This window comes from Ctenocephalides felis, unplaced genomic scaffold, assembly GCF_003426905.1.
Source record: "Ctenocephalides felis isolate EL2017-DRISC unplaced genomic scaffold, ASM342690v1 CF-g0.4_SCAFFOLD_03571, whole genome shotgun sequence".
Lineage (NCBI taxonomy): Eukaryota > Metazoa > Arthropoda > Insecta > Siphonaptera > Pulicidae > Ctenocephalides > Ctenocephalides felis.
Window position 1 is genome coordinate 41703611 of NW_020539725.1, and position 19388 is coordinate 41722998.

General features: G+C 29.4%; 1 protein-coding gene across 1 annotated transcript in view; it reads left to right on the top strand.

The window, feature by feature from the left end:
* Window positions 1-18530, top strand: part of LOC113386063 (calmodulin-binding transcription activator 2-like) — a 303558-nt gene extending 285028 nt beyond the window's left edge. Inside the window, exons 8-32 of the mRNA XM_026623872.1 lie at window positions 103-149; window positions 5205-5501; window positions 7507-7571; window positions 8232-8550; window positions 8644-8929; window positions 9042-9223; window positions 9319-9429; window positions 9528-9642; window positions 9792-10033; window positions 10121-10247; window positions 10329-10474; window positions 10573-10694; window positions 10764-11000; window positions 11101-11181; window positions 11232-11375; window positions 11453-11556; window positions 12394-12504; window positions 13969-14036; window positions 14319-14464; window positions 14540-14715; window positions 15035-15180; window positions 15385-15584; window positions 15895-15969; window positions 16628-16744; window positions 18408-18530. Coding sequence (XP_026479657.1) covers window positions 103-149; window positions 5205-5501; window positions 7507-7571; window positions 8232-8550; window positions 8644-8929; window positions 9042-9223; window positions 9319-9429; window positions 9528-9642; window positions 9792-10033; window positions 10121-10247; window positions 10329-10474; window positions 10573-10694; window positions 10764-11000; window positions 11101-11181; window positions 11232-11375; window positions 11453-11556; window positions 12394-12504; window positions 13969-14036; window positions 14319-14464; window positions 14540-14715; window positions 15035-15180; window positions 15385-15584; window positions 15895-15969; window positions 16628-16744; window positions 18408-18486 — 3743 coding nt within the window. The 3' untranslated portion in view covers window positions 18487-18530. The remainder of the gene's footprint in view (window positions 1-102; window positions 150-5204; window positions 5502-7506; window positions 7572-8231; window positions 8551-8643; window positions 8930-9041; window positions 9224-9318; window positions 9430-9527; window positions 9643-9791; window positions 10034-10120; window positions 10248-10328; window positions 10475-10572; window positions 10695-10763; window positions 11001-11100; window positions 11182-11231; window positions 11376-11452; window positions 11557-12393; window positions 12505-13968; window positions 14037-14318; window positions 14465-14539; window positions 14716-15034; window positions 15181-15384; window positions 15585-15894; window positions 15970-16627; window positions 16745-18407) is intronic.
* The last annotated feature ends 858 nt before the right edge of the window (window positions 18531-19388 follow it).

Consider the following 19388-nt stretch of genomic DNA (forward strand, 5'->3'; position numbering starts at 1 on the left):
AAGAACAACATAATATTTTTATTAAGGGTATTAAAAGTACGAACAACATATTTTTTTATTATTAGTAACAAGCATAACCTTACATAATTTTTTATTTTTCAGTCTTCAGTGAAGATGATCCAGATATAAACAATGATTTGGAGATATCTGTAAGTAATTTTAATTATTTTATTTATTTTTAACTTCCTGTAGGCTAAGTTGTAGTAATCGCAAAAAAATCGAAAATTGAAATTTTTGCACATCTCTACGTTTAAGGTCTTCTGAACATTTTAGCATACTTTAGAAAGAGAATGTGTGTGCGTGTGCGGATACAAATTTTCGTCGACGATTTTGGGAACACGGGTCAACCGATTTGAATATTTCAAAAAAATATTCGATTGGTATTGATAAGGAGACGTACTGGTTAGTTTTTGACAAAGGCAGGTCCACTTGTTTCGAAAATATGGGCCTAAAAGTACCAAAATGGTAATTGATGTTTTGAGAGAACGGAGCATCCGATTTCAACAATTTAAAAAACGTTTTACTTGTTTGTTTGATAAATATTCTCACTAAACTATTTTACTTGTGACATATTTTGTAGTGAAAGGGTTAAATTGCGCTTCTTATAAACTAAAAATTAGAATTACCAATAGTATAACACATAAATCTTGAACAAAGACCGGCACAAAACAAGTCGTCCATGGACGACATTCGTACACATAGTTCGAAATGCGGATGTCGTCCATGGACGACATTTGTATCTACAGGTAGTCGAGTCGATGTCATCTATGGACGACATTCCTAATGAAATGGTTAAAGTTGTTATTGTAAATTCAAGAACTGATATATATTTTATCATCAAACAATTTAAGGCAAATAGGTTTTTATGTGCTGAAAGTGGCAATTATTGTGAAAATTATTATTTATTATTAATATGGGTTGATTGAAATTGTAAACAATTGAATCCATAATTTTAGTTCTGAAATAAATATTTTGTTATAATGCTTTGTGATAAAATTAAATTTAACTAAAGTTGATAATAGAGTAATTGTGTATAAAAGCATTTAATATTACTATGTTTTCAATGTATTTTAATTAGAGTAAAAAATCTTACTCTAACTGATGGCTTATATTGTTTCGTGTGGTAATTATGTTAAATTCAATCTGATATCCGTTGGTAAGCAATAAGTTGTGTTTTTACAGTAAATTAATTACCTTCAGCAAATCTCAATGTAGGGCATCTAAGAACATCAAAATAAATAACTCTAGATATTTACTCAAACCTGTTCTGGTACTGACGCAATGTTTAATGAAAACTCTACTTATATTGAAAACGAACCCAAGATTTTATTGGATATAACCATATATACAAAATTTGCTTTATTGGTAGCTTCATACATATACAAGAATTATATTACACTGCTCACGTGTGATATTAAAAAAATCTATATTTAGGAAAATGATTAACTTTAAAAAAAATCTAGCTAAAGTAAATTAGTTGTGACTCAAAATAGGTCCAATTTAGATTAAGGATGCTATGACTTTTCAAACATTAACAAAAAATCTAAATTGGAGCTAATTTGTTTCAACTTGAGTTTCTCGTTAATGAACTAAATGTTAAACTTATATAATAATAAAATATTACGAAAATTTGATTGACTTCATATAATTATAATGAAAGCAAAGTTCATTTTGACATTTTTACACGCACAAATCTTACCAAAAACATCTCTAAATTCATAATAAATCAGGTCCAATGGTTAAATATATCAGGTTCCAAAAATTTCGAAACAATTGTATCAAGTAAAAATAAAGTAATTTGCCTAACAACCCAATAATTTTAATTTATATTTCTTTCATCACTTGTTTCAAAGCTAAAACTTGAATTTGTAACTTTTGGTTCAATCTCGATACATATTTTCAAACATCAAACAGCCATAAGCGTTTAAGAAGTTTTCCCTTCCTCGTTTCGTCGCCGTCGGAATGTTTCGAAATTCTTCATGCGTTAAGCTGTCGTCTCTCTTTGGCGAGTACAATAGGTACAGATGTTGACAGAAAATTATTTCCAGTTTCCAGAACTCGATGTAGCAGAAGTCGGCGAACCGGAATTATGCATCAGCGACTACGCTAATGCTTACGCGAACTACATAGTTTACACATAAGTGATTACGCCGAGCAAACTTCCATACATGCGCTATGGCAATAATTCCGGATCAGACCGCAAATCATCTAACTCCTAACGTCTACCTCGTTATCATTTATCGCAGAGTGGGCGGAATTTGTTTTTGACTTTAGAATCGGACGAGAAATTGATTAGGACAACTGTTTTGCATCCGTACTATCATATTATATATATATATATATATATTGGGAAAAGCATAATTTTTTGCTAGTAACTCGAAATTTAGGGGCCAATCCTCTGGTCGAATTAAGCGTAACACAGTCAGGCGTTTTGTATATAGAAGCTAATCTAGAAAATGTAGTTATCATAAATGCATCTTCCTAATGCACATTTATAGCACAAACATGAGGTTATGTTTTATATGCAAGATGACTGATCGCACGTCAAATACATAGAAGGAAATACAAGAAAGGACATAGACCTTATATAGGGTCCGTCAGATAACTTTTTTTTTGAAAATGCTATATATAAAGTACTGAATATTTTCTCAATCTAAATCTTATCCATTTGAAAGTGCAATCCTTCTGGTTAATAATCGAAAATAATTTCAGTGAAATAGCTGTCTAACTTTTAAATGGTTGTCAGAAAATTCTAAATCGCTACCAATAAAAAAAAGTTATATGGCGGACCCTTTACTACGTAGTATAAAGTCTATGAGCATAACATTGCCATTGGCCCATTAGTTTGTCCATATGTGCCGATCGACCTTTCCTCGCATATGCCTACATTACATATTTTATACATTTGCCACATACATTATGTAATATACATATATATGATGAGTTTAATTATTTATGCGAATGTCGATATTTAGTTAATATATAGTGCCTTGGTAACGAGAAACTTATACAAATTGTTATATTTAATTAGTCCACAGGAGCATCTTACAACTTTCTCCTATAAATATTCAAATCTCAAATTACCAAAAAATTTGTGTTTGCTGTCATATTGATAAGGTCCAATAAGGGCACATCCCTATATAGAAATTTCTTAACCATTTAACCGTAAACTCATTCATGGAAATTTTTCTCCCAGTTTTGATTTGCCTGAATCGAGGTAAAATGTTGTTTTTGTGGTCACATGCCACTAATAAAAATCAATTTCATACCGGCATAGCCTAAAAATCTCCCAAATATCTAGAGTTTAAGAAAATATTTTATTTTTTTATTTTCAAAAAATTGAAATGTAAATAACCAATGGATCAAATTTGATATGCATGACGAGTAAACTCGTCAATATAGAAAATTCTGTCAATCTTTATGACGGGCATTTTTGTCAACTGGTTAATGTAGTAAAAAATGACATGCTGAATATTTTTACGAAGTACATTATTTATACTTGAAGTTCTCATTTCTGAAAGATGACGTGAAATACGTAACACTAGGGAAAGAGGATTTAATTTTAAAGTTTTTTGAAAATTCATTTTTACTTGATTATATTTTTACAATTCGCTTATATCAACGTTTATATTTATTAATAATCATTTTTCTTTCGTAATTTATGCTTAGGTTTTACATGCACATTGCGAATCCATATAATTTTTTTTTTGAACTTATGTCGCAAAATCATTCATTATTCCCTCAATGTTTCGGTACAGTATGTAAATAATCTACAAACATTTTGTCAAACAGAAATAGGCCTTATTCTAAATCAAGATTATAAATATTACACATTAGATGACCCGACAGACTTTGTCCTGTACTCAGGTCTGCAATTTTTTAATATAATATACTAGTATTTACCGTTTACCTAAAAATAATAATTATTGTTATTTTAAATTATTCTTTATGCCAAAATGCATATACATTTATAATAAGAGCGATGGTAAATGTAGAAGTGCTTTAAATAAAATGATAAGTCTCAATTCTCACACTATATTGGAAAATGAAGTCTTTTAAACAGTATAACATAATCATAACCATAACATAACACTCGTACTTCATGTTGGATTAAATTAATTTAATTTTTTATTATTTAAGATATCCAAAATTGCATCTTAAACTTCTCCTAATCGATATCGTAAAGGCCGAAATGTATGTATTCATCTTTACTTTGTCATTTGTTGGTATAAAGTGAATTATTTACAAATTTTAAAAACATTGTGGTAAGATTAGTAAAAGATGCTATTATTTCTACAATATTACATATACATCCCAGTACTTTATAATCACATACATCCTAGAAAATTTCCTTATCAAACTTCAGAAAGATTTATCAGAATTCGAATAATCATTTAGGAGGAGTATACAGTGAGTGCTTGTAATTTAATATGAATTTTATATAATAGCAATAAAGTTCGAATTAATTCTACGTTTTAGTTAGAAAACGTTTGTATGTGGAAAATTAAAGGGCTGTTTTTAGGGTTTTCCCCCGGCAATTATTCGATTTTTTCTCGCCGTAAGAAGCAGCCTTGGACTTCAACGAACATTTTAAAAAAAGAATTGGCTGAATATTGGTCCAAGCGTTGTTGAGTTATGCGCTTACCAATACATTTTGCGATTCATTTTTAGATATGAGATTATTCAAATTATTATAAAAACTGCCATTTGTTTCGGATAGAAAAAATATGCAAAGAACTAAGTAAATACCTAATTTTTTGTCAATAAATTGTAAATATTTTGAAATATTCTGTGGCCTTATATTGAATTTTAGATAAACTATAAGCAAACATAGAAAATTTGATAATTTGCTCTTCAAAAAAATATGAATCACTTCAGATCTTTATGATATTTCTAATCTTTTAGATATCCGCTATATAATATGGTTATATCATTACGATTTTCTGCCTCTAATGTTAGTATATATTTAAAACTATATCAAATTTCAAAAGCCATGTTATTAGAAAACAACTAAAGTACTTAAGAACAAAATTCTTTATCAAATTATTAGAATGAGTAATGAAGTTCATGAATTTTTTAACAATCATATCGAAATTTCAAGCAACAAAATATCAATATCTGGGTTCACGTAAAAATAAAAAAAAAACTAGTCTTTAAGTAGATTGTGGTATCTCTATTTAATCTTTCTATTTTATTCTACATAGACCGCTGAGACCGTCGAAACAATAGTTGGTCAACTGATGGAAAGGCAACGTTTGGCCCGACAAGCCGCCCTCGTTCGCCAACTCGAATGCGGTTGTCCGGACTCCACTTGCGCCGATGGCAAATCTTGTTCTCATCCGACTGTTCCCGGCAGCGGTACAACAAACAGGAGAACGCTGGCGACTGGCGGTCAGAGTGGCAGCCAGACAAATGCGGTCGATCAGTCGAAAAGCCACGGATCATCTGCAGCTAGTGGATCGAGGACGAATAATGTCAGTGCTTCGGATAATAATAATCAGGTGAAAAACACTTTGGAACAAAGTTTATAAAAACTATTTTAATGTATGAAAATATAGATACAGTAGAACCGCGATTAACAGGACAAATTGTTGTCGATAGGCATCCGGATAATCGAAAATAGGGATAATCAAATGTATGAAGAATAATATGTTTTTATTAAAAATAACGCATACATACATAGATGTCAACAAAAATAATGTTTTTTAAATATTGAAACTTCCTTATATATATTTGCTTAGATTACATTACATACATATACTAAACTGCAGCATTAATAGTGCTGAAGAAAAATGACGCATGGGACTCCGCCCACTTAAAAGATGAGTATAAAACAAGTTAGAAGTATAACATTCTAGATCCTCCCCTCACAAAGTAATGCCTAACGGCGGTTTCCGTGGGGACTAGAGGCAAGGGCAAAGCGGAAGTTTTAGTTAGTTTTATACCAGAGCGGTATTGAGTCCGACATACCCAGACAAAAGACCAGTATGGGATGCATAAAGGCATTTCCTTCGCTATACAAAAAAGCATTATTAGTGCAAAAATTCAGATTATAGGTTTGTACATGCATATAAATTTGTCGCGGTTGGTAGTCCGGATAATCGCGAATCTGGATAACTAAGATCTGGATAATCGAGGTTCTACTGTACCATCATTTACCGCAAAGTCTACACACAGCTGTGATAGTTATATGAATGCAATGTTTTCATCATTTTGAAACTAATGACAGTAACATGCGAAGATATACAGCTTAATTAAATAGAAATAATAATTGAAAATGAAACTCATGAATCTTAGTATATTCTGCTTAAATTGTGGACCTATTTTGAATCTTCCAAAACCATTTGACCAACATATATGAATAAAATACTTATGTTCAATACGTCTTGTGGAAAAAATTTGTCGTATTATTTAAATTAGATTACAAACTCTGTTCACTTTACTTGATTTAAGGGGCACACCTAGCGTGAAATTTTTAAAAAATCGAAATTTATTTTTTTCCATATATTTTATACCTTTAAAAATAACATACTAAAATTTCAAATCGATATCTTAAATAGTTTTTGAGTTACAGTTATTTAAAAGAGTATATATATAGTATATAGTAAAACGATAATTTTATCTTTAAACGCGTTTTTTTCGAAACAGCATTTTTTTAATTTGCTGGAATGATTACTCGGAAACAAATGATCCGATCGCTATCAAATTTTTTTTGCATCTTCTCTATATAGTTTTCCATATGATGATCCTCCAGTTTTTTGATCTGATCAAAAATCGAATTTTGGCAGGCCAAAAACGACCAAAATTTTGGGAAAAATTTAACCTTTTTTTTCAACATGCCGCCATTTTGTCAATTTTAATTTTTAATTTGGCCTTTAAAAATTCAGATATTTCTGAAGTAAACTCAGTTGAGGATGGAATATATACTTGGGCGTTCGACTATCTTTAATTTTAAGAAGCAATGATTTTGAAGCAGCTGTATGGACAATTAATAATCGAGAAATAAATATTCAACATTGCAAAATTGATTGGTTTAATTGTGTCTTTGCAAATATTATTATTATTTTTTTAATCACTACTATATTTAAACTGTCCAGTTAAGGACATTTGATAAATTTATGGAATTTACAATTGTCAGCCGTAATAGGGACATTGTATAATATAGTGACATTTAGTTGTTCCTCCAGTTGCTATAAATAATATTAACAATATTTTAATGATAATAATAAAAATTTAACTAATTTATTATATATTAAGTTATTTCAATTCTCATCAGAAAATTTGATGAATTAAATCAAGTGGCGATTTTTTTTCAATCTACGACGATAGTTTTCTATTAGTAAGAAGTTTGTTAGTGAATTTGGATGACTGATGAGTTTGTTTCTATATTATGAACAATGAATAATTATTCACAAATTCTAGTTATTTTTTCTATATCTTATTATCTGCATAGACAATTTATGGTATCATTTGATATAACTTATGGGATTTATTATTTTATTTCAGGTGTCTTCAACTACAGGAACGATGTTATTAAATACAAATAATCACCAGCAGAGAGTTTATGCTAGGTAATTATTCTAGGCGTTTTTTAAATTTATTTCTTCTTCTAACGATAATTGCAATATATTTCTGATTATTCATTCAGAAGCTCAGACTATTTTTTATATTATAAATCTGTAATTTGGTTGTGAATATTTTGGTAACTTTACTGTTTCGAAATATAAATATTTTTCTAAGCGCATAACAATGATAAATACTTACCATCTTATTTTGAAATATCAATAATCAAATATAAAATCTAATCTAAAATTTATGTTAACTTATAAACAAATATTAGTAGAAATTTCTTATAAAAACTCAGTAGTCAATACTTCTTATCTTTCTGAAATACTGCGGATATTGGCTATAACAATTGTACCTCTTTTTATCTCTAATATTGGTAATTTTAATGAATGGATTGATATTTTACATCATAAGAATTTCAATCGAGTTCATAATAAACCATGTTTTTATTTATTGCCTATATACTTAAATTAATTCAATGATATTTCAGTCACCTTGTATTTATCTGGTTTATGTTAATATTCTTTTGTTTTTACACAAGTGCTAATTTATTTATTTTATTAAATCCTTAAATATTTAATTACTTTATTAAATGCCCTGTGTTTTTTCTTTTAGTATGTTTTATTTTTGTATTTTAATTACTTTTTTTCTCCAATTTCTCTTAGCAAACATTTGAATCATAATTTCCATCATCATGCCATCAGGGAAGCGCGTCTGGTTACCACGCAGCATGCTGGTCACCAAGGAGGAGCAGTACATACTGGTGCGGCGCCACCGTTAGTTCTTAGCCTTTCGCAGATACATGGAACTGGCGGGTTAATCATTCTCAATAACCATCATCATCAGGCTAACACTACGGCTGCCACTTTGCAGCAACATCATATCCAGCAGCACCATCACCAACAAACGGCAGCAAATCAGCAACAAATCACGAATCAGCAGACTAACCATGCATTTTTGAATATTCGGAAAGGTGTAGCAACGGTAAGAAAAAAAATCATTGTTTTGATTCAACATACTGATTTAACTAATATGTGTTTATAAATTTGGAATTATTATAATTATTTTTTTATTCAGATTGTTCCGAAAGTCGAAGCAATGGAAACTTGCTCCAGACCAGAAGACGCTAATGCCAACCAGCAGCAACATACAAGAAATCAACGGCATCAAAGTGCTCCAACAGACTTTGTGAATACTGGAAATAAAAATGAACAAAAGAATAATCAACAACATCAACAGCAATTTTGCGTTACTGATGTTAATGGATTTTTCGATGAAACCTTGGATCTTTCACACGAAGACATTCAAAGGACTTTGAGTGCAAATATGCCCCGTTGTCCTTCGGATTCGGACGTAGTTAATGGTAAATCAAAATTAAAATTTATAAATGATTCAATATAAACAAAGAGTACAAAAAATGAGGAAATGCTTATTGCTTAACCTGAAAACAATCTTTTCAGCTGCTTCAACGGTAGTCACCAATACTGCGCCAAGCAATGATATAGAAGATACACCAGAAATAAATCCTATGGATTTTATTGAAAATTGTGATGTAATGGTCTCACCAGGTGATACTGCTGATGATGACGTTTTTGTAAATTTAGATGCATTTGATATGTTAGGAGACTTTCCGGATCTAGAGGTGTTAGATGCAACTGTTAGGCATCCAATATTACAGGTAAATTAGTTGAAATCAAAATTCCAAATTCATATTTTGATTTTTTTATGTATATCAAATATTTCATCCAACAGAATGAAATTAGTGTTGATAAACGTTCTCCGCCTGCTATTGATTTTCGTGAAGGTTCTGCCAGTATTACTGATTATTCACCTGAATGGGCTTATCCAGAAGGAGGCGTTAAGGTGAATTTTACATAATACAATATGATAAATGAATTATGTGTCTTCGTGTGAGTTTAATTTGGTTTATATCAATATTTGTTTGATTTATTGTTTGGCAGGTTCTAGTAACAGGTCCATGGCATTCTACAAGTTCACCATATACAGTTCTGTTTGATTCGTTCCCAGTTCCAACTACACTTGTACAAAGTGGTGTTCTTCGATGTTATTGTCCAGGTAAGACAAAGTCTTTATATAGTTGTTCAATTACTTAAAAAAATTATAAACTATTTAGAGATATGTATGATGATGGAGGATGATCCGGGTCCTTTTTCTTATATTACCATTTGCCTTTTATCTGATTTTTTGGAAAATTAATATTTTAGCCCACGAAGCAGGACTAGCATCACTGCAAGTGGCTTGTGATGGTTTTGTGATATCAGATTCAGTATTGTTCGAATACAAATTACCTCCGAGAGAGGCCCGTGCTGCTCCAGAACCAGAAACGGAAACAGAAACTGAATCTACAGGAAATAACGGCGGGGAAGGTCTATTAAAGTTTTCGTTATTACATAGACTGGAGGCTCTTGACGATCGTATGCAGATCAAAAGAGAAAAACCTGAGCAGGTAATAAACTTTTAATTTTGATAGATAAGATAACTTTTGATTCACTCGATCATTCATTAATCAATTCAAATTTAATTTATTATTCAGCAAGAGGATTCTGCATTACTATCATCAACGAACTTTGAAGACAGGCTAGTTACCTATTGTCAAAATTTGTCCAAAAGATTGTGGCGCGGTGACACACAGGCTGGTTCCTGGTTAAGTGGCCATAAAGGTAACCTGTGATATACACAACTAATATAAATTCTATAAAAGTAATTGTCATTTTGATAATAATTAATACTTTATATTATAGGAATGACTCTACTACATCTAGCTGCTGCTTTAGGTTATAGCAGATTAGTTTGTTCTTTATTGCACTGGAGAACAGAAAACTCTTCATTGCTTTTGGATACTGAGATCGATGCTTTGAGCAGGGATGATCATGGTTACACGCCCCTGGTATGTAAATTTAACAAGCATATAAAATAACATTTCCAGTAATTAACACAGCAAATTCTTACATCATCTCCTACTATATTTTATAACCTATTTTATAGGCATGGGCTTGTTCAAGAGGTCACATGGAGACAGCAATTATTCTTTACCGTTGGAATCATGTTGCACTCTATATTCGAAATACAGCGTCACTTTCACCGTTAGATCTTGCGCGAAAAAATAAGTAAATAACTGAAATAAAAATTATTTATTTTTTCATATATTAGGTACTTCTTATTAAATATTTCTTCAGTTTCCATCAACTTGCTGAGGAGATCGAACGCCTGGAGAGAGCACGAGAAACAACTCAAAATAACATTCAGAATCCAAATAATGAATCTCAGATGATGAATTTGAATGATTTTACTATGAATAGTATGGATGCCTTGAGTGTTCAAAGTGATCATTTGGGAATAAAGGATAGTGCTTTTTCGCCGGTTTCAACACGTTCTCATGACGGAGTATTTTTGCGTCCTGGGGCAGTATCTAGGTATAATTTATAAATTGATTGTCATTTGTATTATTTTTCTAATTTTTTTGTAAGCCTTTACTACTGATCTAAAACTCACTATGATGAATGATCTTCAAAGATGCACAAATTCTACAAATTCAATATTTGAAGATTTGTTCGTCATAGTTGATACACCTGTAATTTTGCTTTTGTATCCAAGGTATATTTTTGCTATTGTTCTATACATCATTCAATAAAATTAATTTTTAGTGCATCACTAAGTAGTAATTCTGATAGAAGTCAAGCCAGTGGATCTCTTCGATTAATTAAAAGGCCATCAGTAGATAGTGGCATCGGATTAGGATCATCAGACAGACCTCGAGGCAAAACTACAAGAGAAAATAAACTTTCTAGGTATAAAATATTTTTACATACAATAAATCCGATTGATCTATATCAATGATTATATTTTCATGTTATTTTCTTTGCAGATTTGATAGAAGCATGTCTTTACCAGTGAACACAAATTTTCCACAAACGTTGCAAGATCTGCAGAGCGCCTTATCGCCGTCTAAGAAAAATGATTTTGCTCATTGTGAGTTTTTGCATGATTTCTATTTTATTATTTTTATTTACTTATGTAGCAAAAGCTCGACGTGGAATGAAACGCATTTCATTAACAAATTTTAATTATCATCATATGATTTTTGAAATACGAATTATAAATGATTCGCATCCTTTGCTAGGATAATATATAATTAATAATTTACATTATAATATAACAAATTAGAATAAATTTATGTTTTATAAATTATTACTGCTTAAAGTTAGTGACATATTTCTTAGCGAAGGGTTCGTATTATAATATACCAAACGAGGTAAGATTTCGATACTAGCATTTTATACCTTTTGTTTCCTTTTATTTTCAAAATTTTTTGCACGTCGACTACTTAAAAGAATTTACTCGATTTTATTACTTCTTATTGCATATGTAGTGATAATTTTTCTAATTCGGCTATTTCACAATTTAATATTTATTGCATTATTTTGCTAGTAATCACTATAAATTATATATTCTAACATATGAAGTTCTTACCTTGTAGTTTGATCCCATTCTTATTTTAAGGAGACAATTGATATTAAACGGAGGATTATATTTAAAAAATTGGAAATTTCTTTTTTTTCTATCAGATGATGGTTTCACATAGCCTATAATAATAAACTATAACTATCTGGAGCCGAAATAAATTATTAAAGTATTTAATTAAAAAACAACAAATACATTAGCATATTTATTTGCTCAGGTTAAAATTTATTGTAAAAATCGAAGAATCTTTATAAGTAATTATTGAAAGGGACATTAAGCAAACTTCTTTAATAAAATAATATTTTTTTACTATATTCTTTATATTGAATCGTATGCGTTATGCAGGCGAGCCAGCAAGCCGTAATCTATCTTCCGATGAAGCAGGCTGCAAAATTAACCAGGAAAATTCTAACCAGGAGGCTGGCTGCTCATCAGCCAGCAACTCTAACGTCGTAGGCAAGTTTAGGCTCGAAAAACACCAAACAAATTTGGTTTATAGCAAAAACCGAAAATAATACTTAGAATAGATTATTAATATAGATGTTTTGCATTCAAAAGTATTATTTGAGGTTATTTTTCGTGAATTTTCTGAGTGTCGAATCTTTTGATGTTGGCATTGTGGAGGTCGAGAGGTTTTGTGTTGTGTATCTGTACTTTCGCTGTTTTACCTATGATTAAACATCGTTTCTTCTGCTCCCATCTGTCTCTGTAATTTACATGTTGTGGTCGCATTTGTTGTATACTTTTATTAACACGCAATATAGAGGTATGTATGATTTTATATTTTGTTTATTTTTGTCTCACAATACTGTAGATTTTTCATACGCCACTGCTTATGAACACTTTATACATTATTTTAATATAAAATACTCACAAACAAACTCTCAATAATATTAAATTGATAGAAACACAAGTAAGTAAGTAGTTGTTTTAGTGTAGATAAAGTATTGCGATGGCATGCATACTTAAGGAAATATATAACAAACTGTTTTTTTTATCTTGATACTTATTAATTTTAGTTGGTTAATATTTTGGATATTCAATTTATAAGAGATTGGTTTTTGGGCAAAATTAATAATTCAAGTAGTATTAGTTTTTACCAAATTTAATTCTCATACATCAAACATTTTCCCACACTTGAAAATTTTAGTTTGGAGACAAAATATAGTAGAATATCAATACGTGTGTTTTTGTACTATGAGTTCAAAATGTTTACTAAATCTTGCTAATATGCGTAATTATTGGAATTCTAGAGACATCGGGATCTAAATCACTTGCTTGCTGAATATAAATTCGAGAATATTTTTTTAAAGAATTTAACTTCCAAACTTGATTATTTTAAACTCTAAGAAACATTATTGAAAATTGAATTCATTATTATTACGTGAATAATAACAAGGACGCCTATAACAATTATTTTAGCATATAATTACTGTTAGAGCAAATTATTGATATAAAGATAGTTTGATATAAAGAAGTTTGATTATTTATTGTAACATTTTTCTTAAAATAATGAAAATTGTCAATATTCAACTTTTGTTAATCAAGATAACTAAAAGTTTCAACTTTCATGAGAAATGCAATACAAATAGCAAGTATATAAAACTGTTTAAAAATAAAAAAACAGAAAAAGTTGCTTTTAACTGAAGATTAATCATTTATTTGTTATTGCAATAATAAATTCAGCGTTATCATTAAAATTGAGGGTGTAACTTGGTGGTGGTTTTTGAAAAACATTTTTCTATGAAATATTTGTTGGCTTTCCTAAACTTAACATGTCGGCTGATGTTTGTAGCTTATGGGGCTGTACAGTTTGATATTGTTAAAGTATGTTTGTTTCATGTATAGCTTTATAATTTATATGTAATGTTTGATAATAGATTTCTTGAAACAATTTAATTAAATTGTTTTAATTTTTAGGGGAACCTGACGTGAGAGTATTGACCCTAGCAGAACAAATTATCGCAGCGATGCCAGAAAGAATCAAGGTAGATAAAAATATTAGACAAAAATATTACTTAATCTGTACAATTACATCTTTTTGTCAAAGATTTTTTATCTATTAATAGTCATTACTAAAATCAAAATTATTATTGCTATTACTACTATTTATAAATATTATAAAGAAAAAAACATGTATCTTACATTCGTAACCAGGTTGTAATTTTTTTTAACAATTTCAAAATATGAACCGTCCAGCAAATATCTGATAAAAACTACATAAGTTTTGTTTAATATCTGATAATTAATTTGAATTTTAATTTCTTTAGAATGAAATAGAAGACATGCACCTGGGATCACCCTGCGGCGGGATTAGTCCATCCGATTCTCTGGGAGATGTTTTTATGGAACCTTTATTAGAATCACAATCTGATCACTCAGAATTCAATTTTGAACATTCCGATCATAACTATAGGTTTGTAATAAATTTAAAAATCTAAGAAAATTAAAAATTATAAAAAACAATGGTTTTTGTACAAATATTTTTTAGGTATTACGATGCTGGTACACCTTGTTCAAGCCTAAGTCCTGCCAGCAGCAGTTGCCTGCAGAGTCCAGCTTCATTTACATTGGATTCACCTTCACCACCTCCAACTACGCAAGATCATTGCGATTTTTTGCATGCTGGACCTTTTGAATCAGATTTTAATAAACTGACTCTCTCAGGTATAATAAAAATATGAAACTCTAAAGCTGACAAGAACTTAATGTGCAGTTTTTAAATAATTTAGAGCTATTACATGTATATGCAATTTATAAAATTGCTTAGTACATTTCAATTTTATACACTTATTTCGCTCTTCTTATAAATCGGTAAAATCACATTTTTATCTACAATGTAATTGATTTTAAATTATGAAGAATTATTTCCCTAATAGCTGCGATATACACAATTGTAATATTACAAATATTCTTTATTTTTTAATGGAATGGAATCTTAACTAATATGAATATTTACATTATGATAATTTATTATATTGTTCAGATCGCGAGCAACGTGAATTATATGAAGCAGCAAAAACCATTCAGCAGGCTTACAGAATCTATAAAGGACGTCAAAAACTGGAAGAACAGGACAAGGAACGTGCTGCTGCTATTCTTATTCAAAACTATTACAGACGATATAAACAGGTAATAAAGCTATGAAGCAAAAAAATACGACCAATATGTACTTGTAGTTCTTGCATTGATCTTCACACATATTTTTTAAAATAATGAAAGTTGATGCAGTTAATGCTTGAATTGATATACTAGCATTTGGTCTTATGGAAACATCATTAAAAATTTGAATTTTTTAGGCAATATTAATTAATTTTTTTTATTTTTTTATTCCAGTATGCTTATTTTAAGCAAATGACTCAAGCTGCTTTGGTGATACAGAACGGTTTTCGTTCATATTGCGAATATAAACGATTTAAGAAGAATCAGCAAGCTGCTTCCTGCATTCAAAACTATTATAGAAGCTACCGAGATCAGGGCCGTACTCAAAGTGCAGGAACTACTCGCGAAACTACTCCGTCCGGCACTGGATTGAAGTAAGTATAAAGGAAACATTTATTTTATTTAAATTGTAAATTTACACAACTCAAAAATTAGAATTAAAATAATTAATAAACTATTTCTAATTTTTTATATTTTTTGAAATTTGTATATTTTTAGTCTTTCTGTATAATATATGTATTGTCAATAATTGCGTATAGATATCAAATCCACATATAATTATTTTTAGGAATTTTTAGTTTAGTATTAGAAAATTGTTCAAAAATTTAATTCAACGGTACTTATTGTACATTATGTGTTCTTTATTGGCATTTTCTTTATGGCATTTATTTATTTATTTATTAGACGAACATATTCACAAAGAAGGCAACATCAGGCAGCTAGAAAAATTCAGCAGTTTATGAGACAATCAAAAAATATGTAAGTGAATATTTCTTGATGTCGATACTCTTGAAATAATATAATAAATTAGATCCAACAGTATTTTTAAGTAATTTGAAATAAATACGGTAGATATTCATATATAAGATAGCTTTTAATATATGGTTACTATATGAGTGTACTAAAAATTTTCATTATTCAAATTTTATTGCTCCTTCAGTATGTGGGATGGAAGTTTTCAAACTACAGTAAGTATATTTCCAAATGATGAAAATATTTTAATTAATTATTATAAATATTTTTTCGAACCTTTTCAATTTAATATACCAGTTTTTTCAACACGTTGGTCGCCGCGATGATATCAGAAAACTTTTCATGTGGACCATGGTAACTTTATTAGATAATTTAGTTCAAAGTGTTCCAAGAAAACTTAGGAAAGAAAAATTCCATATTAAGAAAATTTTTTTGTCAATGCCTGGTTGCACTCTTTTGACTGACATGGCCTTCAATAACTATTAAATTTTTTTGCTCCTTCTGCTAAACCGTGTATGTGAGACATATGTGTCGCTCATGGTTCATGTGGAACACATATTACTGACAGGGCGATTAACGTTTTGATTCAATTTTTTGAGATTTGAATGTTTAAAGTATTATTCATATGATTTTGTATTATTTTAAACAATTTTATCAATTGTAGATTGCAGAAAGAACGAGCCGAAAGAGAGAAGCAGTCGGCCCAGCCGGATTACCAGGCTGCCCTCCAAAGGTCGCCCCCTCGCGTGGACACCTTTCCGCCTACCACAGATCCAAACAGGTAGGATTTTATTATAATTTTATTTTTTCCATGTTATTATTGTTTTTTTTCGCTCTTTTAGTCATTGTGTAATTATTATTTTGTTGTATGCATTTTACATCGATTTCCAGATTCACTTAAAGTTTGTCACAAATATTATGCATGCGCTTTTCATAACAGTTTTTAACATTTTTGCATATTGTGCAGGGGTTGGTTCATTAGTTACTGTTTTATTTTTTTAATTTTACGAAAATTAACCAACTACTCAATAGGTCGTAGACAAATGAATTTAATATGTTGTTCTGACGACATACCTCCAGACAACTCAGAACGAAATTTCACCCTTCTTTAAATCTATATAATAATTAATAAGTTCAAGTATGACGCAACAATGTGCATTAAAGTTAGTTATTGGCTAATTTTTATTCGTTCAAAGTGTTGCATAAAATTTAAATTTGAAATGCATTTGTTATTTACATACGAGTATATAACAAATATTTTCTAGTATATTCAAAACTAAAAATATTTTTGCCATAACTTAAAAAATACGGAAATAACAACAATGTTATTAGATAGAAAAGCAATTTCTAAACGTTATGAATACCTGGTATTTAAAAAAATAATTTCATATATATTAATTTAATCTATAGTGGCAAGATGAAGTATAACAAAGTCTTGTAGAATAAGGAATCAATACTGATTCATTATATTCTTGTTTTTTCTAAGATACAGCTCATATCAAGCAAATAAGAAAGTATAATATAGTCGGTAACATCGTTGTTATGGCAACGCTATGTTACGGATCTTTCTTCATGAAAAATTGAACTAAAAACTGTCAAAATGCAATATATTTGCTGTTTCATAGTAGAATTGGCCTGTATATCTATTTAAATATGTATTCTAATACACCTTAAAATTATTCTGTGTATGTCTATAAAATGCGATAATCCATAATTGTTTGCTTTTTCTCATATTTAATACCCAATTTTATAAACCGTATATTTAAGGGGTATCTATATTATTTGTTACTTTCTCTATTTTTAAACATCCGACGCAAAACAAGGAATTTTAACTTAATGTCTATCATGATTAATGATCTTAAATTGATGCTTAAAATGCAAATTCATTTCTGACGATTTGGCAAACCGATTCAGCAATCTCAATGTTGGTTAGAGAGAGCAATTTGCACTTCTGTATTGTTGTTTATAATGGTGATGATCAAAAATATTATTTTGAAATATCAAACATAAATTTTCATTGGTAATCTATTTTGTGTCGTGCTTTTTATTATACGTAGAATCATTTTTTGACAGGAAATTATATAGAAATGGCTTCCATATTTGACTAGGTTTTTATTACTTTATTTTATATTTCAAATTATTTATTATTTATCTAATATCACATCTTACCAAATGTTTTTTGTTGCAAATATCCATAAATAATATTTTCCTGACTCAAAGGGCAAATTCAACATTCGTTGCTTTGGATTCCCATAGTAGTGTTGTTTTATTTTTTGCTTGGTAGTTCCACAATTTTCATTGTTTTATAGAATACTCCATCATTATCTATTAGCATTATTTAATAGCACCTGCATGGCTTCAATAGCATCATCCAATCACGCTTTAATATTCAATATAAAATTCTTGAAAATTTGTAACAAGTCGTGAAAATTTTTCTAATACAGATGCACTGAGCACGGCGCAATGAATCCTGAAGAATCTTCACTTCAGGACGATTTGGATTTTTGGAGTGATTTTATGTGATATGCTTAAATAATAACAATGAAATAATGTAAACGAATGCAACGAAACATTTATGTTTATAAAATTGTTGGTAGTTTTTAAAATGACTTATTTAAAGCATTTATTTTTTATTAAAAAAGGTTAAGACAATCAGAGTATTAAAAAGTTTTTAGTTTAGTTAGCTAAATTTTGTCTTCTATTTACCAAAATGCATTTAATTTTAAATTAGACATTTGACCGATATACTTCATATATTTATTACGTACTTGGAGATTTGACACAATGATTCAAAGCCCAGAAAATAAAAACAGAACTTTGAAATAAACAGCAAAAATAGTTACTCAGCTCATAAAATTTTGTTTCTGCAGTTCACAGATCTCAACTTCGATATTGTTTTTCTGAAAATATTAACTTGGGTAAGGTTGTTAACTTGTTAAAATATTAACATGAACTAAGATGTTGCTGAATCAATTGTTCAAAAAATAGAAAGAAATCTAGGTTAAAAATTGATTAACTATTAAAACTTTTGGAATTGGCTTTGAACAATTTTTAGCATTTGTATGAACTACTTCCACAACTCAAAAAAACGTTTTGTCTAATTCCAAAAAAATAGTATTTTCAAACTGGTGTACTTTAATCCAAGTTATCTTTTTATTTGATTTTAAAGAAATTCTACTGCTTTTTATTAATTGTTTAGATTTGATGTATAGCATTTTGGTTTTATTTTCTGGTCTATTTTATCAAAATCTGTACACCTTAAATTATATTAGCAAATAAAATCAAAAATTAATTTGAAAACTTATTACTAGTGAGATATGACGATTACGACTGCAACCTTCGGTTGAAAGTTTGGCTCAATTTGATTCGAAACAACATTATTAATACGACGAGATTAACATGAGACAACTTCAGATTGTATTAAT